The sequence below is a fragment of the Copadichromis virginalis genome, linkage group LG18, assembly GCF_057382275.1.
Source record: "Copadichromis virginalis isolate Kocher_CV1m ecotype Utaka linkage group LG18, C_Virginalis_male_GT1.1, whole genome shotgun sequence".
In the NCBI taxonomy this organism is placed as follows: domain Eukaryota; kingdom Metazoa; phylum Chordata; class Actinopteri; order Cichliformes; family Cichlidae; genus Copadichromis; species Copadichromis virginalis.
The window spans coordinates 8,846,844-8,873,506 of NC_140635.1; the positions used below are offsets into that span (position 1 = coordinate 8,846,844).

The following is a 26,663-nucleotide window of genomic DNA, read 5'->3' on the forward strand; positions in this document are numbered from 1 at the left end:
TGTAGAGGTGTAGAGTCAACAACCTGTCTCTGAACGTGGACAAAACAAAAGAGATTGTTGACTTCAGGAGAGCACAGTGGGATCACTGCCCACTTAACATGAATGGATCCTCTGTGGAGGTCGTCAAGAGCACCAGATTTCTTGGTGTCCACCTGGCGGAGAACCTCTCCTGCTCCCTCAACACCAGCTCCATAACCAAGAAGGCCCAGCAGCGTCTCTACTTCAAGCAGAAGCTGAGGAAAGCCCATCTCCCACCATCCATTCTCACCACCTTTTACAGTGGGACTAACAAGAGCATCCTAAGTAGCTGCATCACTGTCTGGTATGGTAACTGCAGCGCATTAGATCGCAGTACTCTATAACGGATTGTGAGAGCAGCTGAGAAGATTATTGGAGTCCCTCTCCCCTCCTTATAACACCCGCTCGCTGGAGGACCCCACACAGCCTTCAAACACACTCTTCACCCTGCTGCCTTCTGGAAAGAGGTCCCAGAACATCCGGGCCCTCACTACCAAACTACGGAAAAGTTTCTTCCCACAAGCCGTCAGACCCCTGAACACTCAGTGACTGCACTGGCACACGCACACCTTCACACACGTTAGTTACTTTTGCACAATACTCAGCATTTTGCACATTTCCATTGTCTTGTGTCTGTATCGTCCTGTTCTGTCTAGTTTTGCACTGTTTTGTCTTGTTTATTTTTGCAATTTATGCACACTGCACTTTATGTAGTCCTGGGTTTGTCCGTATATGTCATATATAGCACCAGGGTCTCGGAGGAACGCTGTCTCATTTCACTCTGTACAGTACCTCTGCACGTGGTTAAAATGACAATAAAAGCCACTTGACTTGACCTGTATTTTGTAGCAGTTGCTTGGAGACGAGTGCCATACAGTTCAAATGAGCATACATTCCAAAATATGCAAATTAGCCCCATACATCATAATGATGATGTTTGCTGTTCAGGGTATGAACATTCTATGCTGAAAGTTTATAAATATACAACCTCTGACTGCTTGTTTTCAGTTGAACTTTTGCAAAGCTGAGGAGATTTTGGCTGCGATCACATCAAGTCCAAAGATGTTTAAACTTCTTTTTCACAGAAAGGTAAGTTTGAAGAGACTCGCAGCACGTTTCTCTGAATATTTTCTTATGGTAAATAAGCATTTTTGAAACTTTTAAGGAAGCTTCTTGGATGATTTCTGTAAAAACTGAATTTTGAATCCAAATGAAGGATATTGTATTTTCTTACCATATACTTTGTTTTATGCCATTACTGATGTTGCTTTTCTTGTTTCTAAACAGAAATCACACAAACAAAACGTGGCAGAGACGGAAAGTCCTTCTACGTCTCATCAGAGGTAAAGAAATGTGTCACTCTTTAATGCTGCTGGAGATATTTATAGCAGTGGTTTAGTTGGAGCTGTTTTATTTCCCTTTTATTGGTGTTTTGTAATTACATCTTTTACTACTTCTAGTCTTGTCTATAATTTATATTGATTCAGAGATTAGCGTTTGAAAATGTAGAGTGTAAATGTACAAAATACATGATTTTGTTCCATTACAGTTATTAATTTTTATCTGCAATCTCCAGCATGTACTCCTTGTTAAAATTTTCCACTTTGAAAAATAACATTTACACTTTTGTCCTCATCAGCATCCCGGATGCTTCTGTTGCTGAAAATGGTCAAAAGAAGAAGAGAAAATGGAGACACTTCTGCTGTTCCTCGGTTTGCTTTTACTCAAAACATGTGAAATGCACTTTCTCTTTAAATTGCACTTGTTAATTTAAAGTGACTTTACTTTTTTAATAAACTTATGTTTGTTCGTCCTCTGCAGCAAACTGACAGCGATGCAGAGGCAGAGAGCAGCACTGTGAAGACACAAAAGAAGTGTCGCTGGTTTCTTTTTAAATTCTGGAAGGTATGTTTTATGGAAAGAGTCCCTGTCATCAAGCATTTACTCATCACATTAAATGAGAAGAATTAAGAGCAATTTAGCACATCTATGTCCTCAAATTAAGTTCAAAGATGTTTAAACGGTTTTTTTTCACAGAAAGGTAAGTTTGAAGGGACTTGCAGGATGTTTCTCTAAATATTTTTTATGGTAAATAAGCATTTTTGAATCTTTTAATGAAGCTTCATGGATGATTTCTGTAAAAACTGAATTTTGATCACAACCAAATGAAGGATTTTGTATTTCATAGGACAAACTTTAAAACTCAATTTAAAGCATGAATAAATTGTTTTTATTTTATTTAAAGATATTCCTATATATCTGCTTCATGAGCTGACAGCTCACTAAAGTGATAAATAATATGAAATAATACCAAATTTTCTAACTGGACACTTTTCATGGAGAGACTCCCTTGGTATGTTTGTTTTATGCCATTACTGATGTTGGTTTTCTTGTTTCTAAACAGAAATTACACAAACAAAACGTGGCAGAGAAGGAAATTCCTTCTACGTCTCATCAGAGGTAAAGAAATGTGCCACTCTTTAATGCTGCTGGAGATATTTATAGCAGTGGTTTAGTTGGAGCTGTTTTATTTCCCTTTTATTGGCATTTGTCTTCCACCTTGTGTATTTACATCTTTTTTACTACTTTTGGACGTCCTCCAAAATGTTTCAGCGTCAAAGCTCATGCATACATGCACATACACTGCTCAGAATCTTGACATCTTTCCTAATTTTGTGTTTGTGTTTTTACCTTTTTGGAGCAGTGTAGCACGCGGTGGGAAAAAAATAAAAAGTCAAACTGGGACTATAGACCGCTTCGGGTGAGTACACGTGGTGCACAAAGATCAAAGGTCACTTTGTCAAAGTGGAGAAAATGAATTATTTTACACTGATACTGTAAACGTTGCGCGTGTGTGTCAGGTTTCCAAACATCGGAAACACCTGCTACATGAACTCCTGCCTGCAGAGCCTCCTCAACATTGAGGAGTTCATAAGAGACATCAGGCGTCAGGGGGTTTTGTGGAGCACAGATCCAGAAGCTCAGCTCTTAAGGTGCGCTACGTCAACCTTCTACTTTCTTCAAACACCTGAAGAACAAAGAGATCTAACAGCAGAAATGTCTGTTTACCCTTCCTTTCTACAGAAGGCTTATTGATGTCAGGGACTGTCATGAGTCGACAGATTATGGCCTTAAAGATCACCACCTAAGAGCTTTTAAGAAGGCATTCAGCAAGCAAGCTGCCGAATACACCGGCAGCGCACAGAAAGTGCGTCAGCTATTTGGACATTTCGTTTTTTGCTTTACCTTCTGATTTTGATGTACTGTTTTAAATCTCTCTGCTTTTCTTTCAGGACGCTCATGAATTCCTAACATTGTTCCTCAATGAGGTCAAAAGGCTCACACCTCGCCTGGAGAGGAACGCAGCTCTCCTGGGCCAAAGTTATACCTGCCCAGTAGAAGACCATCACATTTTTAAAATGGAGAACATAAGGACATGCAAGAGGTAAGCCTGTCTTTCAGAAACGCAGAGCTGGTTGCAATATTTTCATATACCTCTTTTCCACGTACCTGATCTTTACTTTAACTACGTTACTCCTGAAATGTGTAGCTGCGGTCACCACTCATCACAGCAAGAGGAATTCACCAGTTTGTCTCTTGACCTGGTTCCAGAGGGGTCTGTGATAAACATGTTAGAGACATACTTGAAGGTAAGATCACAAATTCCAATAGAGTTGTCGTATCAGCGATCTTAACACACCTTTTTTGTTAGTGTTTGTGTGTATGCGTGTGTGTGCATATGTTGAGATTTCTTTCTACCATAAAGCCTGTTTTCTCTGTGCTGTTGTTCAGGAAGAAGAAATAGAATATCGCTGTGATTGTGGAGGGACGGCCTCAGAACTGAAGTCGTCTTTTGATACACTGCCAAGGTGAGTAAGGTCACATCAGAATTGATCGACTGACCAGGTTTCCAAACTGTGGCGCATCAAATATCAGAGTTTTTCGAGACAATATTTGAGCAGTCGTTTTCTCCCATCTTCTGTTTGTGTTTGACACTCATTCTTCTTATTTTCTGCCTTGTTTGTGTTTTTTTTCTTTTCTGCCAGAGTTCTGATCTTGCATCTGAAGAGGTTTGGCTTTACACAAACCTACAAGATTCAGAAGGTGGATGACCCCGTCAGGCTGCAGAGGGACTTGGTGGTGCCATCCAATCAGGTAAAAACAGACTGCAGAACGTCTCAGGCTACGTCCACACTAGCCCGGATAGATTTGAAAACTCCGTGTCCACACTAGCGTTTTCAGTCATTTTCAAATAGTTGTGCGTCTGCATTGAAACGGCCGAAAACGCCTATGTTCCAGTCCTGCGCATGCGCAAAAGTGAGTGAGAATTACAGAATTTGAAGAAAAGCATGTACAAACTGATATTAATCGTTTTTAGGGCTGTCAAAGTTGAGAGCAATCAAAACAACTGCTGTATAATGCACTCGGCTTATCTTTGTTTAATTGCTCACATGACTGCATCACATGACTAAAATGCGTCATCGTTTTAGAAAGTCTGCGTTTTCGAGTGTCCACACTGCGACGGGACAACTCCGTTTTGAAATGTATGCGTTTTCGAGAGCGTTTTCAAGATGCTGTGTTTTTCCTTGAGGAAAACGCCGTCTCAGTGTGGACGGGAGGTCAAAGCGGAGAGAAAACGATGTGTTTTCAAACGAAAACGCATTAGTGTGGACGTAGCCTCAGCAAATCAGCTTAATTGTGGCACTGATGTGAGACTTTATGAAACTAACACTCTTTGGATTTGTTCCTTCTCAGGGTGGTGGCTGTTATAGTATTGTCAGCATCATCAGTCATTATGGAGGCACAGAGTCAGGTAAAACAACAGACTTGTGACAAACAGAAAATGAAAACTTGCTACTTTTCAGTGAAGGACTCACACACAAAAGCTTTTGATGTTCTAAGAAGCACTAAGTCAAAATCACTGTTTGCTTGAATCAGTTGACTTCCAGAAGTTGGATTCATTTGTCTTAATGTGATTTCAGGACACTACATCTGTAGTTCTGTCCATCCTGAGGAGAGTCAGCACTCTACATCAGATCGCTGGCTCACCTATAATGACGCACAGGTGCTCCACACAACTGGATCTGTAGTTTGTGAGGAACAGCAGCACTCGGCCTACATCCTGTTTTACAAGAGAAACGTAAGAAGACACAGCATCTCATCCTGAAGTGAGAGAATTTTTAAATGTCCTGTTACCTTGTTAACCAGTTTTGTCTTCATTCTCAGTTCTGAAACAGGAAGTGGAAGGAAGGAAGGAAGTTAAGGTCATCGTCATGCTGAGAAGGAAAAGCAGTCGTCCCAGCCCACCATCGCACACTGGAGGACAAGTATAGGTAAGTATTGCCCTCAGGAGGGAGGGTCCTCCCAGAGAGCCTGGTCCTCCCAAGATTTCTTCCTCCAGGAGGGAGTTTTTTCTTGCCACCGTCGCCCCACATTCACTGGTCTCATCAGCAGGGACATTTTTAACCTCCTAAGACCTGAACTTTCATGGCATGCATTTTTAATTTCTCTGTGCCATTTGGGTTGATTGGGACCTGATGAATGTAAAAACAAAGACATCAGATTCGGACTATCTTTTTTTTGTTTCTCAAAAGAATGAGATCCACATATGAGGACATTCATTTTAAATTTCGATTGAACAGTGGCAGTGTAATGTCCTCCCTCATAAGTGGATATCAGGTTTTTGAAGAGCAAAATTTTGTATTTTGGTCTAGACAACCCAAAATGTTATGTCTACATATGTGGACACCAGGTCCTAGGAGGTTAAAACAAAATCTACTAGAGATCGTCCTTTTCTGGACCAGTGTTTGGCTTGCTCTCTGGAAACAACAAATTAGTGCTGTCAGCGTTAACGTCATTTTACCTAATGACGTTTACGCTGACAGCACTAATTTTATTGTTGTTATTAATATTATTATTAATTTATTTGTAAAATAAATTAAATTTAAAAAAAACAAAGAAATGATTTAATTCTTTATTTTATTTTGTTTTATTAAAATCAAAATAACAACAAAAACAAAAATAACTAATAAAAAAATATTAAAAGTATTCAGCAGTGTTTTGTGAAATTTGTAATGAGCCTTAGTTAAGTTGATGTCACAGAAGTTTCTGAATCATTTAGATTGTTCAACAAACTGATTCACTCAGGTAAAGATGGTAAGCTGGAGCAATGGTACCCTTGGAGTTCAGTTTAAGTTTTCAGACAAATATTCCCTCGATCAGTTGCAGCTTCTGCTTTTAAATAAATGATTTAGCTGCAAATGTTTAGCTGCAGGTAGCAAAGTCCAAAAGTGACAACATTTCCACTGCAGTCTCTCCAGAAATGGCTTATAAAATTTTTACCAAATTAGACATTTATCCTTGGATCATTGACAACCCTGTAGGGTGAAAATCTTTCATTGTACCTCTTATAACATTTTAACAAGTTGCTGTCTCCTGCTGCAAGTTTCCTGTTTTGGCTGAACTTCATCAGCTCAAAAAAACTCACCGTGCTGTGGTGTACTAAATGACCTCATGTACAGGACACACTGAAGGCAGGTTTGCAGTGTTTAATTAACAAAGTCAAGATCAGTTAACAACAGCTGAACTAAAGACTTTCTTTTTCTCATCGATAAAATGAGGTCCATGCCAATGCGCTCAAATGGGACCTCCATTAATGGTGAGGGGCATAAAGGTTGCTTTTTGAATGACCAGCTGGTTCACCAGCTGACACCATTGGACGCACACCATCGGCGCATATCCAAACATGCAAGAAATGCAAGATGGTGGTGCGCACAGATACAGCGGCTCTCCACTTACCCAATTTCACTGTGCAAGAAACTGCACAATGACAATAAAAAGCTCTAAGTCTAAAACAGTTTCCTGGCCAGTAAAATCGGGCAATTATTCGCTCCAGAGTTTTATGCTATTCCAGGTGACCAGCCATCGACTTGTAATGAGCCAGCTAAAACAATAATTTCTCAGTGGCTCTTCTGGCACCAACAAGTGGGTGTGTTCTTCCATCGTGCAAGTGTCACGACACACTGAACATGGTCTGAACATGGATTTTCCCTCAATATTTCTTTTTCACCAGTACTATGGGGTATTTGTGAATATCCATGACTGACCCAGCCAGGTGGCCAGCTGGTCTTTGGACAGGGTCATGGCAGTTTCAAGGTTCAACAAAATCCCTTTCACTGACAGACTGAAGGAAAGCTCCTCAAAAATAGAGGGTCTTCAAGCTCCTCAGTGGCACGAAAAGGTTTCCTGGACTCAGTGTTGTATATTTTTTTCCCAAAAGATTGAAATAGTGGAGAGAAATCAGCTTCTGAAACCATCCAGAAGACAAAGTCTCCAACTGGTTTGTGGAAGTCCAGTTTCTCCAAATTAATCAGCGGGTGAAATGTCTCTTCATGGATGGTTTTGATTCTGTTGTTATTCACGAACAAAGCCCTCAAAGCAGCATATGAAAGAAAGTCCTCTTTCATTGTTGTCTCCAGCGTGTTAAAAGAGAGATCGAGCTCAGTGATGAGTTTTGAAGCGGCTGCAGGGACTTCTCGAAGGTTTTGGCTCGAACAGTCGAAGGATGTTGTTCACAGTGGTGACACTGTTGACTGGTGATTGACAAGCACTGAGATACTAGCATGACAAACACAAGAAACATCATGACTTATTCTCCTGAGTGCCTGCAAAACAAACACAAAATCAAACTCAAAGCTTTTCTCTCAGATGCTGGTGTGGCACAATCTAATGATAAAAAAGGTCATGCTAACAGCTTTTGGAGCACAGCTGCACAAAATAACAGCTTTTGGAGCACAAAATGCATTACAGGTAAACCCAGTACCCAAACATGTTAACAAGGATAAAGAAAAAATCTGAAACAAAAGCAGGTAGTGTGGTGATTTATGTTGTGAGGATGCTTTCACTCCCATCAAAGTCACCCAGTGTTGAGAACCCAAATGAGCCCAAAAACCTCAAGTGGCTGCAACCAACAGCGAACGTCAAGAAGTGGATACTTGCATGTTGAGCCAGAAACATGCAGAAAACCCAAAAGAGGCGAGATAGCACATCTTGGTCCCACTCAGGCAGTACGAACACCTGGAAAGAGGAGCCCACAGTTCAGACCCAAGGTCACTGGTAAGGACACCAGCCAGTTATAAGTCTAGTTTTAATTTTCATTTTAGTTAGTGTTATGGCCTTTCTAAGGGTGGCCAGACCATAATCCACCCCTGTCTGACCCCAAGCAGCACATCACACAACCAGTACAATTTTGATGGTGATTTTTTTTCACAGTGATTGAATTCTAACAAAGGAAAGGAGCGAACTATAGCTTCGGGGTGGACCCCAAAACAACAAACAAAAGGGACCGTATCTAAAGGATGTACAAAACTTATTTATGAAAAGAATAAAACCAAATGACAATGTCTTATCTCCCTAACTAAGAAAAACATGAGAAAAGGGTAATCAAATAAAAAGGCAGTCCACCCCTACATGCTCCTGTATAAAGAAACAGGTAACACAAAGCCTGCCGGTTGAGGTCCATGGCGGTGTCATCTTATATGTTGTCTCCAGGTCATTAGCCAATCTGTATGGGCCGTCCCATGGATGCACCAATCACGGAAAGGCACCTGCACACTCAGATTTACATATGAGACAACATTACGACAACAGTCGTAACATTAACTAAAAATGTTTTTCACCATCTCGTTTTAACTTCTGGTTTAGCTTCAGCTAACTAAAACTAAATGGACCTTGGAAATAATCACATCTTAATAGAGTGAACCATAGACTGTATAAAAGATAGGACCATTGCAACTTTACTGCAGCACTTCACCCTTTCACATAGTCCCAGCTCTTCTCTGTCATGTTTTATGGTGCTGCAAATGTCTTCAGTTGGTGAAAGGTTGGGCTGCTGGTGTCTTGTTGTGCTTGCTATGCATCCCTGACTCGTTTCTTCTTTCTGCATCAAGTAAGGAATGTAGTGAAAGTTCCCAAGAGGTTAAAAGCACCACTGAAAAAATGCCATCAGACCTGAGTTGGGACACTTGGATTATGGAGCTTCTGGACCAAGAGAGTGGATGGGAGCATGTGTTTAACAAGTAAGAGTATAACGTCCCCCAAAATGTCCCTAACTAAGAAAAACATGAGAAAAGGGTAATTAAATAAAAAGGCAGTCCACCCCTACATGCTCCTGTATAAAGAAGCAGGTAACACAAAGCCTGCAGGTTGAGGTCCATGGCGGTGTCATCTTATATGTTGTCTCCAGGTCAAGGAGACAACCTTAACCTTAACAACCTTTCGCGTGCCACAGCTGGTTGCCGACCCCTGGACTAGACTATTTAACAATATGTTACAGATTTATGTTACAAAGAAGAAACGCCACAGAGGAGGTTTGTGGATGTAGTGAAGGAGGACATGCAGAGGGTTGGTGTGACAGACGATGCAAACAATTGCCCATTCCCACAAAGCTATGGTAAAAGCTAGCGTGAGATTGGGCTGGGTTCATTGTACTGCTGTATATGACTAGGTATTTATTTGGGAAAGGAAAAAATGAACTGAAAACAGTTACTTTCTTATGAAATGAACAAAAATAAAACCCAATGTTGTAACAATTACTGCATGGTATATAAATTAAGATTTTCAAAATAAAACACCAGGCCTCCTAAGTCCTAACTCTGGTTTCACTCATAAAACCTTATACCTTTAAAGTGGAATGGCTTTCACCTTTGAAATGCCCCAGGGTACAACTAAAACAGTTATTGTCAACTTAAACCACATTTGTACTAGTGGGCCCCCACATAGACACACATTTACTTGTCCATATTAAACCTGAAGCATAGGCCCTTTCTCTTGTTTGTACTTGTGTTCTCGTGTACTCGTGATACATCATCAGTCGGAGACCAAGTACTGTTCCAATTCAAAGTATGCATCAAGCCGAGAACGCGAAAAAGTCCCGGATGTGTTCTCGCTCCGCCTGTTTTATCGATAAATGAACGTTTTCTTTAAATTATTTGAATATATATGAGTGCCTGTGTATAAATACACAAACAATACACATATGCTTTCAATTGTGTAATTTAAGTGATCTAGGTAGCTCTGTTTTGGAAGTTCAGTTAACGCTAGAAATGTGTTTTGGCGTTTCTACGTCCTTTAGAATTTGTACGTGCTTTTTGGAGTTTGTACGGGCTTTATCTCTAGGGGCCACTGTATATATTTATATATAAACATACATAAATAAAACCACTTTTTTTTTTTTTTACATTAGTAATTCCTTTTGTGCATAATTTTATATTGTTGTTAATAATAAATTAATTAAAGCAACAAAACAACCTGAAGAGCCGAAAGAGCCGTCTCTTTTTAGTGAGCCGAGCTGAAAGAGCCGGTTCTCTAAAAAGAGCCGGAATTCCCATCACTAATTCTTAGGACTTAGCTTCTGTGTCAGGTCCCACAGGTTCACCTGAACCTTTACCACTTGTCCCGCCCCAAAGCAGAAAAGAGTGTTTTGGACTGGCTTGTTAGTCTAGCAACCAAAGACAATACAGAGTTGAGATGACTGACATTAGATTGGTAAACAAATAAGGTGAACCTATAAAACAGTCATAAATTCAATTATGTTTAATTCTTGAGTTTAATAAACAGATAATGTCTGTTAGCAGTTAATCTGTCATTACAGTTAAATGCTGAAGCAGGAATACATTTGTTTAACACTCACAAATGTAGGACTTAGTCATTTCTACTTTAATTTCTCCATTTTCTACCTATTAAAGGATGACAAAATCGCATTTGGAGTCTGCTGTAGTTGATAGTGGTGCAAATACTTTCACAACCACAAGTCAAAGGTTTTTACACTTAATTTGTCTTGTTTTTCAATACATCAGTATTTTAAAATACATTGTTATTTATCATAAAAAAGAGCAGCATTGATGAGTAATGTGCTAGTTTTCTGTGGTGCCATTTTCATCCTTGTACTACTGTGGTAGTGAAATATACTTTAGAAATGTGCTATAATAATGCAGTTCTTTAACTTGGAGTTGGTCTTGTATGGTTTAACCTTTTTTTCCTGTGTGTTCGCATTTGTATTGTAACATTTATTCTGTAGCGATATCTCCCAGGTGGCATCTTTGGTCTCCTTCCTTGCTGTTTTCTGGTAGTGACCTCACCCAGATAGCTGTAGGATGGTCACTCACAAGCTGAACACAAATATTTCTTTTAATCTTTGCTGCCATTGTATTAAACTTGATTTATGAATTTATGTATTCAGTCAACACAAATTCCAAGCAGGTAAAAAGCTTTGGAGCTCAGCAGCAGTCAGAAGAGCTTGATGAGGTGAGGAAGAAGTTACTGCCTCTGTCAGTGCGCCCCAGGGTGGCTGTGGCTACAGTGTAGCTTGCCATCACCAGTGTGTGAATGTGTGTGTGAATGGGCGAATGACTGGATGTATAAAGCGCTTTGGGGTCCTTGGGGACTAGAAAAGCGCTATACAAATACAGGCCATTTACTGTTGTCCTGGAGTAACTGTAACCCACATAATTCCCTGAGGAATTATTAAAGTATTCTGATATTAAAATCAAACATGAAATGCATTCAAAGACAGAACAGAAAATATTCACAAGCAAATAAAATAATATATTCAATAGTTGTTTTTTGTTTTATCTTTCAAATCCTGTTTATAAATTGGCTTTAGCCTGTGCAGCATCACAACTCAGGTGAGTTCTAAAGAACTCCTCTATCTTCTTCCACAGGTGGATCTCTGCTGCTGCGTGGGCCCTGGGCTCCCCTCCCCACACCACTGAGAAGCTAAGCATCCCATGGAAAGCAGAGGAACAGAAGGGTCCATAGGGTGGCTCCAGCAAATGTCCAGCTCCAGGATAAAAAACAGTTTCAAAGTTCTCCTTCCCACGACGCTTCAGTCTCTCCACCATCTGGTCCATGTAGGCCTTGCTGTCCCAGTTGAGGTCATCCTCTGCAGCCACAAAGAGAAACTGGCTCTTGGCTCGTTCAATGGTGACGAGGCTTCCTTTGTTCTTCTCTTCCAGGGGATCTTCAGTAGCATACTTGATAAGGTTTGCTCCAGACTTGGTGGTAATCACCTTGCTGAAGTCAAACATTAAGGGTGAGAGGATCTGCTGTTTCTTGTAGTAGAGGGGAGTGCCCACACTGGCACTGGTGCCATTGATCCAAACTAAGGCCTCCACACCGGGCACGAATGCAGCAAGAGAGAGCGCGATATCTGTTCCCTTTGATCTTGATATTATGCCGACTCCTTTACTGCCCGCCTGTGAAATAACACACAGAGCTCAGAAACCGGCAATTCCAAAGTATTAAAAGTTGTGACCTGCTGGGCATTTAAACTGGAACAGTAGTACAATAAGTACTTCTACAAAGGATACAGCTGTGCAAATATGATTACAGCTAATATGACAAGCCACCCCCTCCTCTGTCCTCCAGATGCATTTTAGGAACTGAGACATCTTTTAAGACATCTGTTATTAATCTCTGTCTCTCTTCCACAACATGTCTTCTATCCTGTCTTCCTTCTCTCACCCCAGATGGCCCCGCCCCTCCCTGAGCCTGGTTCTGCGGGAGGTTTCTTCCTGTTAAAAGGCAGTTTTTCCTTCCCACTGTCGCCAAAGTTCTTGCTCATAGGGGGTCATTTGATTGTTGGGTTATTCTCTGTATGTATTATTGTAGGGTCTGCCTTACAATATAAATACTTTGAGGCGACTGTTGTTGTGATTTGGCGCTATATAAATAAAATTGAATTGAAATTGAATCAAGAAAAGTGATGTACCCTTTGCAGAAAATATACCTTCGCCACCTGTTAAAAAAAAAAAAGAAAAAAAAAAGGGGGCCCACTGTAATGATAGTGAATACTTCTAAGTGGAAAACCACATACAGTACCTGGGGGTGTAAACAAGACTCCTCGTATGTTCCCCTCTTTGACTGGGTCCCGACTGACCCCGTCTCCCATCAAAAACCTCTCGTTTGTCTCTTCTGCCAGTATCCTGCCATCCGCCTCCTGCTCATGCACAGAAAACTTCACCACGTGAGGGTTCAGAGCTTTGTTCTTGAAGAAGTACTTGTGCAAAGTGTCTGCCTTCAGTGACTGCAGCAGACCCATGGGCTGCACTCCAACGTAGCTCCCGTTGAGTGAGGGGTCTCGGTTCAGGTCGACCTCTCCGCCATCATCTGCCCTGTAAGTGGCTGAAGAGCCGAACACCACTTCTCTCTCGTCGGTCGATGTGGCTCTGATTGTGACTACCTGCCTTGACCGCAGCCCGGCCACTTTCAGCTGAACGGGCTCATCAAACAGACACCTGGTGCTCGGCAGCAGCCTCAGCCTGACTTGGGAGGACATCTTTTCTGAAAGATCAAAGACTGAACTCCATGAATGTTCAATATTTGGACAAATGGGTCATTGCAAGGAAAATAAAAAAGAAACATTCTTGGAATGCTTCCCACTCGACACCATCAGAATCAGATCTTTTTTTTTTTAACTTCAATATATTTGAGGACGCAATGCTACATACTATGTAGATTACTGGAGTTACAGACCAGAAAGTATACAGTGTTAGGTCAAAATGTGGCACTTTTTAATGTCCCAGCATTTTTTAAATCTCACAACTTTTTAACCACATGAAATTTTAAAGGCTGAAAATTACATTTCAGCTTTGTTACAAACAGCAACCTATTTAATTTTAATTCAGCTGTCTACTGGGATATATCAAAATTTTCAGTAGTAAAACTTCATAAATTTAATGCCAATGATGCAGAGAAAAAGAAACAAGCAATAATACACTGGGTATTTTTCCTGCTCTGATCAGTCACTGGAGAAAACTCTCACAGGTGCATTTTGATGACCTTTCACATAGTTACTGGATGTGAAAGGTCATTTTTTCCCTACATTCTAGTGTCCAAAGTAATTTTCTAAAGCAGGGATTCCCAAAGTGTGGGCTGGGGCCCTCTGGTGGGCTGTAAAGATACTGCAGGTGGACCACAGTATTAACAGAAATTCGGTTTGGAATTACTCGGAAGTATGTGTAGTTACATGTTCATACAAGTTAATTTACTTATATAAAAAGTGAATTCGAACTGGTAGTACGAGGTGGTTAGTTTGTGATATTATTCATTACTGTGACCTTAATTTTCTGCTCATGTATTTAAATTTGTATCCCTGTGGCAGGCGGGGTCACACACTGGCCTTAACATTATGCATATGATTGGGTAACAATAGCAAATTATAGCCTGAGTTGTTTATGTTTGTTTTGTTTTCAAGGAAACATATACATTTCTTTTGTATTTTAATTAGAGGGAGGATTTCAGATTGGGTGGGCCCCGCTAGGTTTTCTTTTTTTAAGAGAAAACGGAAGTTGTTGTTGGGGACTGAAAGTTAATGACACACTGAAATCCCTAAAGTTTATGGAATTTTGGTTAATTGTATGGATTAAAGAAATGACACTAATGGCTCTTGGCTCTGGAGTAATCGCTGAAATTACTCCAGAGATCTAAAGCGTATCTTATATGAATATTTCCCATAATGCTGAAATGCCAAGTGTATCATATTTAATACATTAGTTTTTATGACTTTTTTGAGACTTCCACATTATTAGTGTGAATTTTCCCCCTGAGAAATCTGAAGAAATTGCACAATAAAATTTCAAGCAATAAATTGCACAAAAATGCCAGCTGAAGTAAAAAAAATAAAAAAATTAATTAAATTAAGACTCATACATGCACATTGATATTTAATTTTTTTTATGGGTCTAAAGTTAAAAAAATACCTGTGTCAAAAAGATGAACCATTTTGTAGTTATTTCATGGTTCAGGCTTTACAGGGTTAAAAACGAGTTCAACTGTTGTTTCATTCTTTTATTCTGAAGCACATTTGAATTCATGGGATTAATTTCTTCTTTTCTTATGTATGTGTACTTTTGATATTTGTTTTGTTTTCTGTTCATTATTAATCATACTGTCTGTGTAAAACACCAGCTTCTAATCTAGGCATGGGGATATCTTTAGAGTCCTGCATATGCAAACCATGCATATGTCACAGAGGGACAACACAACAATAAACAAGGGGAGACTGAGACAACATGAAGACAATATAGATACAGTATAATGAGACGGGGGAAGTTAGCTCAACACAAAACACATTACATATCCATTACCAAAATAAAACAGGAAATGTGACACAACATGAATCCATCCATCTTCTTCTGCTTATGTAATCCAGGGTCACAGCGAGAACATAAATCATTTGACAAAATGAGCTCTTAAGACACCGAGACCATGACAGCTGTATATAGATTCAAGGACTCAAGAGATTTTTCAAATTAGCAAAGAAAAAAAATATATCAACATTTTTCTGGAAATGTATGTTTCCATTAAAATAGTAAATGGCCTGTATTTGTATAGCGCTTTACTAGTCCCTAAGGACCCCAAAGCGCTTTACACAACCAGTCATCCACCCATTCACATTCACACACCGGTAATGGCAAACTACATCGTAGCCACAGCCACCCTGGGGCGCACTTCGTAATCCATTTAAAAATTCATCTTAAGTCACTGTCTGCTTATTCAGAAAAGTCCTGTTTAATTTTTTATAGGAGATGTACTCCAGAGAAGCTCCTCACTGTACAGGTGAGACGCTCGTGACTGACTCGCAACACAAAAGCTGCCAAAATAAGTGAAAAGCAAGGATTCTGGTATCTTACTGCCCCTGAGGATTTTTATCCCTTTCCAAATTTATTTAACAACACAAATTCAAAACAGCTGATTATTCAGCTTCATTATATGACATAAACCCTGTATTCTCTCTCCCCTTGAGCTTTTCTCTCTTAACTGTCACCAGATTTTTGTTATCTTGTCCACACAAACAGTTTTATTTGAATGTAGTTTGCAATTTTTCTTGCACAGAATTTATGCAGATAAAGTTATCACATCATTCCACCAAATGTTACAGTTTATGGCAATAAGACATGGAAGAAAAGCACAAAACTGCATAAAAGGTCAACCTAAACCTCCAGACATTTGAACACTTTTACTAATTTGTAATCCATGATCATTTCTGCACTAACATCTGAATGTGAAATAAAGCTTCACTCTGCTGATCTGTTACTTACAATCATCTAAAAGCCTTTATGTCCCATTAATTTATTTTACTTGTGATGTGACAGATGGACGGTGGGAGTATGTAAATAATCATAACAACAGCAAAAATGTACTGACAAGGTGAAAGTGAGGGTCTAGAATCTAGTTATAGTTCAATCACTATATCAAGCTAAATGAAAAGGCTTTAAGCTGAATTCATACTGATGTAGATGTAAACTTTACATAAACTGATTTTTGTGCTCTGAGGCTGAAAAGTATGCCAAAAACTGCCATTCTTTTAACGGGCACCTGAGGCTATATCCAAAGAAGTGAGTAACTCTCAGCAGTAGGAATACACTTGTTTACAGCTTGGACCAAAGCCGTTTTTTGTATCTATGGCTAATTTTCTACTTGTAACAGCTTCATGCAGGGTGGAATTTTATATAACTTACCCATTTAAATTGTGTGCAAGTGGATGTAGCCACATTTAGTGACAGGTGCGTGGAAACTAGGTCAGTACTGTTTTAGTGGGCCTCACCGAAATTGACCTCTCAGCCACGTAACTGGGTAAGTTTTGTATTATTTAAAAATGCAAATCATCAGCTAGTCCAAGAACTTTGTGCTCCAATTCTAGTGTGTGATGTTCAAGTATTTAGTTTGTTACACCAATATATTGTATTGATATAGTTTGCTTACCAAGCTTGGAAGCATTGGGTGATAACTACATCCTCTTGCTAACGCACTGCTTACACCAGGCTGTTTTTCTGTTTGTTTGTTTTTCATTGTTATTTTTAAGTATGAGTGATAGAGTGAAATAACATGTTTTAATTCAAGTTTATTATTTATTACATCAATGCTAAAAAGAGTTTAGTATTGATTGCTTAACTACAAAGGATTGGAAACAAATCTTTCATCCATTCTGTTTGGGAAATCTATCCATTCATTTACTTCCACTTACCTAATTCCGGGTCACAGGGGGCGGGGGGAGCCTATGCCACCTGTCATAGGGAAAGCTGGGTTCCACCATGGACAGGTTGCCAATCTCTCACAGGGCAACACATCCATTCACACTCACATTCACACCTACAGTCAATTTAGCATGACTAATTAACCTAATTGCATGCATGTTTTTGGGCTGTCCAAAGAAGCCAGAAAGGCAAAGAACATGCACACACAAACTGGGTTGAGACTCAGAACCTTGTTGCTTTGATATTCAGTACAAATCACTGGTCCACTCTGCTTGACACTCAGGAAGCTTTAGGTTTTAAATGTGGTGCCTAAAGTTAGATATTTGGGTCACATCATGACTGATCTCTGCAATGATGATGTGCAGCACCACTGCTGCACAGTATATGCACAAGCAAATATGCAAGTCTTTAAATTCTACATGTGTACAGATGATGTTAAAAGCTCCTTTTAGATGGCTTTTTTTTATTGTACTCCATCTTAAACCACAATTATGGCACAAAAATGAAAGAAAAAAGCTTTAGGATGTTGCTCAAGCTTGTGCAAGTGCAACACTAAATGTGTATTGTTTTAAGTTTTGATTGAGTAGTGTTAGTTTGTTCTTTTCCTTTGTTTGATGACTTCATTTACTTTTGTTTGAGCAACCAAAAAAAAGTCAAGTGGATTTCATAATGGTTTTGAACACACTAACAATAAAAAGCCCATTTAAGCCTCTCAGAAAATTCCTAATAGAACATCTCAGCTTTTCATTAGTTATCTATTGTTTTACAGAGTTTTTCAAATCCTGCAGGAGGCATTACTCTCAAAACAGAAATAGTAACACCCATGATGTTAACCTATTGCTCCCTCTTGATGCAGTGTAACCACTGCACTGTTAAGCCAGGGGGCTTTTTTTTTTTTAAATCTACATAAATATACACGGTACGGTATCATATACCAAACATTAAATGTATTTTTTTTTCCTAAAAACTATGAAAATACAGATTTCCATGCAGTAGTGTTGCAACACAGAATCTGACATGATGTCTATGCCTATTCAGGCCTCACTGGGAACAATGTAAAGCACAAAATGTGTGGGATAAACATGTAATTGTTATACTTTTACCAGAAACGTGGAAATCTTTGATCATCTGTTTTCAAAAGCAGGCCAACACGTTCGCTGTCTGCATGTTGGCAAGAGCCCGAGGACCACTGCCAAACACAAGGGCCGCAGAGGGATTTGAATAAATGTTTCTACAATCACTGTTTCCTCGTGTCCTTTTTAGATGAATTAAAAGGAGATGATATGGTGGCTCTGCTTGTTTTGGATGCACTGTGCAAGGAATGAGACAAAGACTAAAGAAAAGCGCTCTTGCGTAAATCAAAAGTTGTTTGACTTTGGAGACCAACTTTTTCCTTTGTGTGTTGATAAAATCAAGAACTACACAAAAAGTGTACAAGAACTAAGGAATTTTCTACACCAGTCATTGCAGTTAATCAAATCGCAATCACTATTGCTAGGATTTAGTTTCCCGTGAAAGCTCCAAGAGCAAGGCAGCTCTCAGATTGTGGTTTTTGATTGTTTTGCCAGTTTCATAAAAAAATTATAGTATGAGACATGTGCTACAGATATATATATATATAAAAATTATTTACTGACCTCTTACAGCTACAATCAATAAGATTTATTAATAACATAATGTAGGGTGCGATCGTGGCTCAAGAGTTCGTCTTGTAATCGGAAGGTTGCCGGTTTGAGCCCCGGCTCCGACAGTCTTGGTCGTTGTGTCCTTGGGAAGACACTTCACCCGTTGCCTACTGGTGGTGGTCAGAGGGCCCGGTGGCGCCTGTGTCCGGCAGCCTCGCCTCTGTCAGTGCGCCCCAGGGCAGCTGTGGCTACAATGTAGCTTGCCATCACCAGTGTGTGAATGTGTGTGTGAATGGGTGAATGACTGAATGTAGTGTAAAGTGCTTTGGGGTCCATAGGGACTAAGTAAAGCACTATACAAATACAGACCATTTACCATTATGTTTAGAAACAGAGTGGACCTTTCAAATTATTTCACACATTTCCTCTAGGTTCAAATTTGTAGCTCTTTCTCAAAAAATTTGAGTGATTTCATTATTGTAAACCCAGTAAATGTGCTTTTAAAGTGCAATCAACACTTTGAAACGGTTCAAACACTGGATAATATCTCATTATGGCTTCCAGATGGACTAAATAAATAAAAAGAAGCTTGCAGCTAGCAGCATGAAATAGTGAAGAAAGGGGAGCCGATATCATGTGATGCATTATTGAGCAAAGTGTAAGAATAGTCTAAGAAGAATTTTGGCTTTCAAGTTTTCTTCAACTGACTTTAAAACAGTCTTTGTCTCTGTCCTTTGTTACTAAAGTCCTAAAGATACAACACAGTCTTAAAAATAAATACATCTGCACCACATGGGACAGAGATCTTGGCTCCTCTTGTCAGCAGCCTGCTGAGATAATTACACGGTGCAGACTACATGAACATGGCCTAATAATACACAGTGCAGACATGGCAGGCTTGTAAGGTTCACCAGATCAGCAGCTTGGCCCAAAACCATTCTCGTTCTTACTGTTTTTTAATCAGTTGGAAGAAAAAGGTGAACACCTGAAACAGACAGTATTATTTGTAATTGTTACTGTACGGGGGACTTCTTGAAGAAAGAAATCAGCTGCTAATCTGACCGAAAGCTTGTTTGTGTCAATGAAACTTTGAACTTTATAAGCCGATCTTTTAAACTATTCACTGAATTCTCAGCGTCACAAATTACCAACATGATGTTAACAACAATCCAAGGGAGAGCAGCAGCTCCAGTCCTTCATTAAATACCACAAGCGATTAGATGATGAGAGAGAAACTACAGGAAAAGGAAACTCCATCCACAGGTGGACCCACAAGGAAGCGTCACAGAAGAATGAAAGGGACAGAAGGACTGAGAGAGAGTGAGTGAGAGGGAAAAAAACAGGGAAAATCCCAAAAAGTTATTGTTAGAGGCCAAAAACCAGGGGTATTAATATCCAGGTAAAATACCCCAGCTTGCTCCAGATCCTTTAAATCACCTTCAATTAATTCAGTGAGATTTTTTAGGTGTAACTGATTTTGCAGAAATGGAAATGTTTTCCAAATTCAATGTTTTTTAATGTGACATAAACAAAAGTACAAATGTTGGACTAGAGTAGGATTAACCTCTTCAAATCTTATGTTATTTAGTTCCATTTAGTTTGATTAAATCTTCTTTAAATAGCACCAAAACAATACAATTATTCAGCAAAGAATTCAACCCCAGCAGTTTTTATGGGTTGTTTTGAGTTAACTCTAGTATTCAGTGAGGTTTCACGGAGTCCTGAAAACTTCACCCCTGATAAAGTCTTTTGGAGCATCATGACCTGCCTCCTGTCTGTTTTGGCTCCACAATGGGCCACAACAAACAGCTCACCATTAACAACAGAAAGTTAATGTCAAGTGGACATTGGATAGTGTTCAGAACCCAGCCTTAACTTCTCTGATCACCTATTCTGCTTGTCTCTAAAGCCTGTATGTTTTATACCTTGTACTTGTGAAATACTTTTAACATCTCAGTTACAGTTCTGGTATCTGCTGGTATCTGCATGCAGTTTAAATTTGAATGGCTATACACAAATGAATTAATCATCATTTACTCATAAACACAGAAGCATAAAGTCAATCTCAAGTTCCCACAGAACATACATCCCTTAGTGCAGGTATAATGCCTTTCAAAGGCCAGAAGCTGACGTGAGCTCCACTGAGCTGAAATGACAGAAAGGGAGCAGTCAGATACAGAAACACAAAGAACAGGAGAGATAGAGAAGGAGCTTTTCAACAATGCTGCTTAATAAATCAAACAGGCAGATGAAGGTTCTGCAGTCTTCATGAACTCCCTGCACTGTAGCAAGCATGTTATCTCCCATCTCAGAGGTGAAAAATGAGGTTGAGGTAGGTACTAGTACGTCAGGTTTTGTTCCCCGCTTCCCATTTCTTGTTTAAATTCCTCTTCCGCTCTGCCAAAGTTGCTTTGAGGTGATTAGTTTGGTTGAGTTTTATGGTGAGTTATTATATTTTTTCAAGACTTTAGTGTAATGTTGCCCAAAACTCTGTTCACTTAACAGTAATCTCCAACACTCGGTCTTCCTCCCACAGTCCAGCACCATGCAGGTTGGGATAGATGATGCTCTAAATTCGTTGTAGATGTGATTCTGTTTCTTTCTGTGTGGGAGCACTAGCCAGAGCACGACTGTTTATTTAGAGGCTTATACTGCCATCTTGTGGCAGTAGTGAAGACTGACAGGCTCACTTGTTTCATTCATATAGTACCATTTCACAATAGTTCATCCCAAACTATCTTATAATGGGAGGCAAAGACTGCGTAATATTAAAGAGGAAACACCAAGTTCACAATCCCCTATTAGCAGAACTTCCTTTTCTGGAGGGTCGTCTGGTAGAACAAGGACTAAGAGAGACACAGGCGTGTTCCACTGGTTTGGGAGTTCATTGAGAAACCATGAACAACAAACACAAGACCAAATTTGTTGCCTTTGAATACACGTCTATTGTAACAGTTGCAACAACAATTTTAAGGAAAAACAAAATTCAGTTAACATTAGCTTGTTATAGGCACCAGTCTGTCTAGTTTGCTGTGTGAAGATGGGATGTGTCAGTATGCCTCAAGGTAATTTGTGAGCCACAGATGCCAGTTTATGATAAATCACAATCTTTCATTACATTAAATAATACATCAGAAATCAACACTTAAGAACATTTATTCTAGAGTTAAACGGCAGTCAATACGTCTTGTCTTTTTGGTTTTGATGAATTAATAAGTTGACTTTAGAGTGTCCAGCAGCAAAAGTAACTTTAATTTTAATAGATATTTTAATAGACATGAGACAAAGTCTGCAGCAACATCACCCTGTGACAACTGGATCGTCTCGCAACATCAAAGTACCTCAGTGTGACAGAAGGACTGAATCTACATCGTGTCAAGAATTCAGGATACGCTTTTTAAGTTTTATACAAATAAACCTTTTTCAAATTTTACCAACTTTAATGATGAAAACAGAAAACTTACAAGCATTTACATGACACTATGGAGTATTAACACAAAATTATAGCTATACCTTGAGGGTAAGGAGGATCCCGTTCTACCTGTTGTGATAAATTACAGACTTTAAATGTTTAAAATAGTGAATCATTAATCAACACATTTAACAGGTCAGACATGATTATCACAGTTTTATGGCAGTCGTGACTTTAATTTTTGTTATTCATTGTCTAGTTTGAAACTAGAACTTGGCCCTATTCTGTGCAGCATCAGAGCTCAGATGATTTCTGAGGAAATCTTGGATCTTCTTCCACATGTGGACCTCAGCTGCTGCGTGGGACTTGGGCTCACCTCCCCACAAGGCTGGCTTGCCTAAAACCCCATGGAAGCTGGAAGGGCAGTAGGGTCCATAAGGTGGCTCTAAGTAGTGTCCAGCTCCAGGGTATGACACACTCTCAAACTTCTCCTTCCCGTGACGCTTCAGTCTCTCCACCATCTCATCCACGTAAGCCTTGCTGTCCCATTGAAGGTCATCCTCAGAGGCCACAAAGAGGAAATGTCCTTTGGCTCGTTCAATGGGAATCAGGCTGCCCTTGTTCTCCTCCGCCAGAGGATTGTTTAAAGCGTATTTGGTGTTGAAGGCCCCTGACTCAGTGGGAATCACTTTCTTTAAATCAAACATTAATGCAGAATGTATTTGTCTTTTCTTATAGTAGAGAGGGAAAACTACATTGGCAGAGCAGCCATTGATCCACACTGTGGCCTCAACATCTGGTAGGTAAGAAGCAACTGATAAGGCAAGATCTCCACTTTTGGAAAGGGATATTACACCAACTTTTTTACTGGAACCCTGTGGAAAAACATGTCAATGAACAGCCATCAAAGTTGTCTTCAACAACTATGAGTCTTCCAGAATAAATTAACTCACCTTAGTTAGTTTTTTTAGAAACTCGACAGCTTCTTCCAAATAATCCAGGTGGATCTCCTTAATGTTTTTAGGCAGGTCATCGTGGCCATACAGGGCAACAGTCAGAACCAAAAATCCTCTGCTGGCCAACAGAGAGGCTCTTTTCTCTGACAGACCTCCACCAAAAGTGTACAAATCTAACACAGCTGGGAAGGGACCCCTGCCTGGAATGAAACATACATGCAAAGCAAGCATATTTTTGTATGGAGCTAAAATTATGAGTAACTGTAACTAGGACATTTTCAAGTATGTACTTTTTTTCCTAAATGATGCTGACAAACCTGGAGGAGTAAACAGGACTCCTCGAATGTTCCCCTCTTTGATGGGGACCCGAATGACCCCATCTCCCATTAGAATCCTCTCATTAGTCGCCTCTGCCAGAATCCGGCCCTCACCTGCCTCCTCGTGCACTGAGAACTTTACCATGGATGGATTAAGGGCATTTGTCTTCTGAAGTCTTTTATGCAAAGAGTCCGGTGTCATTGACCAAAGCAGACCCATCGGTTCAACCCCAACGTAGCTCCCACTGAGTGAGGGGTCTCTCTTCAAGTCAATCTCCCCGTTGCCATTGGCTCTGTAGGTGGCCGCAGAGCTGAACACAGTTCCCTTGTCGTCGGTTGAGCTGGCTCTCAGGGAGACCACCTGCCTCGACCTCAGCCCGGCCACCTTCACCTGAATAGGCTCATCAAACAGACACCTGGCACTCGGGAGCAGCCTCAGCCTGATTTGGGAAGCCATGTCTTCAGCAACTTTCCTTTAAGTTACACGTTTAGACTTTGCCCTATAGAAAAATAAACAAAATAGTGCTACTGCACACGTTATTTTTATTACTCTAAGAGGTGCTGTGAACTTTAGCCTTTTAGAGTACACACTGGCCTTGTGGTAAAGTTAAAGAGTCCTATTGTATTTCACTCCAACTCTAGCATCCAAAGTGGATGTAAACGACGATGTGATATACGTCTTCCAGCTTTGTTTGGCTCAACAGAACTGTCAAGTTTCAAGGGTCCTGTGCGCTTTTATTTTGATGCCTTCCTTCCTACTTCCCTAACCCTCTCAGACCTGCAGTAACAGAACTACAGAAGCATTAGCGCTAGCTAAAAATCTTTTCTTCCCCCCACCAAGGGTAAAAGAGCAGGAAATATTTTTACATTTCTGTAAAAGCCTGAAGCCTCACCACCTAGACTTTTGTCGAGGATCAAGGGAAGACAGAGTACAAGAAAAGCTTCGTAGACTTTGGCTTCACTAACTAGTACATTTAAGCATTAAACATACGACTTAAGCCTGAAAACAAAAGCTTTACCTGACGCTTAACCCTCCAAATGTGGAGGCATACTGTTAGATTTGTGTTCTCATGAGTAAATATATTAATTTATTTTATGTTGTGAAAGAAGTTTTCTGATTGTCATTTTATTTTGAAAAGGATTTTATTTTGGTGATTATAGACTACTTCACTTCCTGTTCCTGTTGTTCCGAAGCGCGAACTGCTGAAGTAATGTATGGTTTTCCCCTCCTGTGTTGTTAACAATAAAAGAAACGGGAAAAGTAATCAACCACCAAGTGTGTGCATTATTAAGAGAACATGGCCGAAGAAGAAGAAAACTCTTCGAGCTCAACAGGTTATGGGCCCAGGCGTGACACAACAGGAGGAAGATGGCAGAGGTTAGTGTTCAACGGAGACGAAAACAGTTACGAACTTTGGGAGGCAAAGTTTCTCGGCCACATGCGGATCATTGGTCTAAAGGACACTATATTATCAGCCACTAACCCAGATGCAGAGAAGAACGCTGAATGCTACGCTGAACTGATACAGTTTCTTGATGATAAAAGCCTTTCACTGGTAATGAGAGATGCGACTGACGATGGAAGAAAAGCTTTAAAAATACTACGTGACCACTACGATAGTAAAGGCAAGCCCAGAATCATCGCACTGTACACAGAGCTGACGTCTTTACAGAAGAAACCAGATGAGACAGTGACAGATTATATTATCCGGGCTGAAAAAGCAGTGACCTCCCTAAGAAATGCAAAAGAAGTCATCAGTGATGGACTTATTATTGCTATGATTCTAAAGGGGCTTCCTGAAGCTTACAAGCCATTTGCTATTCACACAACTCAAAGCAGTGAAGATTTAACATTCACACAGTTCAAAAGCAACCTACGAAGTTATGAGGAAACCGAGAAATTCGACAACAAAGTAAAAGCGGATAATGTGATGAAGGTTGATTTAACATCAATCACCTGCCATGGATGTGGAAACCGAGGACATTTTGTAAAAGATTGTCGCCAAAAGGGAACACCTAAGTGGTGTAGCTACCATAGAAGCTCGACACACAGTGATGAGACATGTAGAAGAAAAACCAAATACAGAGATGATGCGAAACTAACTGTAGTAAAACAAGAGGACAAGAAAGAAGAGCAGACTTTTGTATTTAAAGTTAGTCAAAGACTTCTGCCTACTGACATAATAAGAGAAGGACTAATGGTGGACTGTGGTGCTACTTCACACATCATTACAGAGAAGAACAAGTTCATAAAGTTTGATGAGACTTTTGATCCTGAGAAACACTACATGGAGCTCGCTGATGGATCCAGGACAAACAACGTCGCACTCAAGAGGGGAGATGCCAACGTCTCTCTACGGGACATACAAGGACACTGTACCACCATCACACTGAGAGACGCCCTGTTCATCCCATCCTACCCTCAGAGCATATTTTCAGTGAAGGCAGCTACAAACTATGGAGCACAGGTGATCTTCAAGAAGGGACAGAATGAACTGGTGAACAAAGATGGGACAGTCTTCTCCATCGAAGAATACAACAGACTCTACTATTTGAAAACGGTAAACAATGAAACATCATACAATGACATGATGTCCTGTGATACTGTTAATCTGGCTTGTGATGTGAAAACATGGCACGAAATTTTAGGACATTGTAATGTTAGTGATGTGTTAAAGCTACCCGATGTTGTAGATGGCATGAAAATCACAGGCAGTGGCATGTTAGATTGTAATGTGTGTACAGAAGGGAAATTCACTAACAACAGAAACAGACAAAGCGACCCAAAAGCGAGTGACCCATTACAGTTGGTGCACACTGATCTAGCGGGCCCCATTGAACCTAGTGGCCAAAGTGGTCATAAATATGCTATATTATTTACAGATGATTTTTCAGGGGCAGTGTCAGTTTACTTTCTAAAACAGAAAAGTGACACCACAGAGGCCACAGCAAAGTTTCTAGCTGACTGTGCACCATACGGCAGTGTTAAGTGCATTAGATCGGATAATGGCACCGAGTTCACAAGCAGTTCCTTCCAGTCTCTTTTAAGGGAAAAGGGTATAAAGCATGAGACATCTGCGCCATATTCTCCCCATCAGAATGGCACAGCTGAGAGGCAATGGAGAACTCTCTTTGAAATGGGGAGGTGTCTTTTACTAGAAAAAGAGCTGCCAAAAGAATTATGGCCTTACGCCATCCAAAATGCAGCACACACCCGCAACAGATGCTACAGTAACAGGACTAAAAGTACACCGTATCAGATGTTAACAGGGAAAAGACCAGATCTCTCAAAACTGTGG

The 26,663-nt window shown here is 40.0% G+C and overlaps 2 protein-coding genes and 1 pseudogene across 3 annotated transcripts; 1 reads left to right on the top strand and 2 right to left on the bottom strand.

Annotated features, from left to right (window-relative positions):
- Positions 1-1,037: 1,037 nt before the first annotated feature.
- Positions 1,038-5,866, top strand: LOC146687207 (ubiquitin carboxyl-terminal hydrolase 37-like). Its single transcript, XM_085439726.1, has 15 exons — positions 1,038-1,107; positions 1,306-1,361; positions 1,658-1,730; positions 1,840-1,923; positions 2,423-2,478; positions 2,723-2,779; positions 2,880-3,011; positions 3,103-3,226; positions 3,312-3,463; positions 3,569-3,668; positions 3,811-3,887; positions 4,065-4,173; positions 4,774-4,831; positions 5,001-5,158; positions 5,245-5,866. The coding sequence occupies exons 1-15, from the start codon at positions 1,081-1,083 to the stop codon at positions 5,248-5,250; spliced, it is 1,269 nt and encodes a 422-aa protein (XP_085295852.1). The 5' UTR covers positions 1,038-1,080; the 3' UTR covers positions 5,251-5,866.
- A 4,730-nt stretch (positions 5,867-10,596) lies between these two features.
- Positions 10,597-13,354, bottom strand: LOC146687208 (acyl-coenzyme A thioesterase 2, mitochondrial pseudogene; annotated as a pseudogene).
- An 8,556-nt stretch (positions 13,355-21,910) lies between these two features.
- Positions 21,911-24,401, bottom strand: LOC146687209 (acyl-coenzyme A thioesterase 5-like). Of its 2 annotated transcripts, XM_085438915.1 has the most exons (4): positions 24,384-24,401; positions 23,365-23,864; positions 23,045-23,247; positions 21,911-22,966 (listed from the first exon to the last, which is right to left on the bottom strand). In XM_085438915.1, exons 2-4 carry the CDS (start codon positions 23,819-23,821, stop codon positions 22,358-22,360), a joined length of 1,269 nt encoding a protein of 422 aa, XP_085295041.1. In that variant the 5' UTR covers positions 23,822-23,864; positions 24,384-24,401; the 3' UTR covers positions 21,911-22,357. The 2 variants fall into 2 exon arrangements, with proteins under 2 accessions (XP_085295041.1, XP_085295040.1); XM_085438914.1 differs by lacking the exon at positions 24,384-24,401 and having other exon boundaries at positions 23,365-24,312.
- Between the last annotated feature and the right edge of the window lie 2,262 nt (positions 24,402-26,663).

What these genes read in the sequence shown, in the direction of transcription:
- LOC146687207 (XM_085439726.1), top strand. Translation starts at nt 1,081, where the DNA reads ATGTTTAAACTTCTTTTTCACAGAAAG. An exon ending in GACACTTCTGCTGTTCCTCG is followed by an intron (nt 1,731 to 1,839) that starts GTTTGCTTTTAC and finishes CGTCCTCTGCAG; the next exon opens with CAAACTGACAGCGATGCAGA. An exon ending in TGTTAGAGACATACTTGAAG is followed by an intron (nt 3,669 to 3,810) that starts GTAAGATCACAA and finishes GCTGTTGTTCAG; the next exon opens with GAAGAAGAAATAGAATATCG.
- LOC146687209 (XM_085438915.1), bottom strand. Translation starts at nt 23,821, where the DNA reads ATGGCTTCCCAAATCAGGCTGAGGCTGCTCCCGAGTGCCAGGTGTCTG. An exon ending in AGTCCTGTTTACTCCTCCAG is followed by an intron (nt 23,248 to 23,364) that starts GTTTGTCAGCAT and finishes GTTTCATTCCAG; the next exon opens with GCAGGGGTCCCTTCCCAGCT. An exon ending in TTCTAAAAAAACTAACTAAG is followed by an intron (nt 22,967 to 23,044) that starts GTGAGTTAATTT and finishes GTTTTTCCACAG; the next exon opens with GGTTCCAGTAAAAAAGTTGG.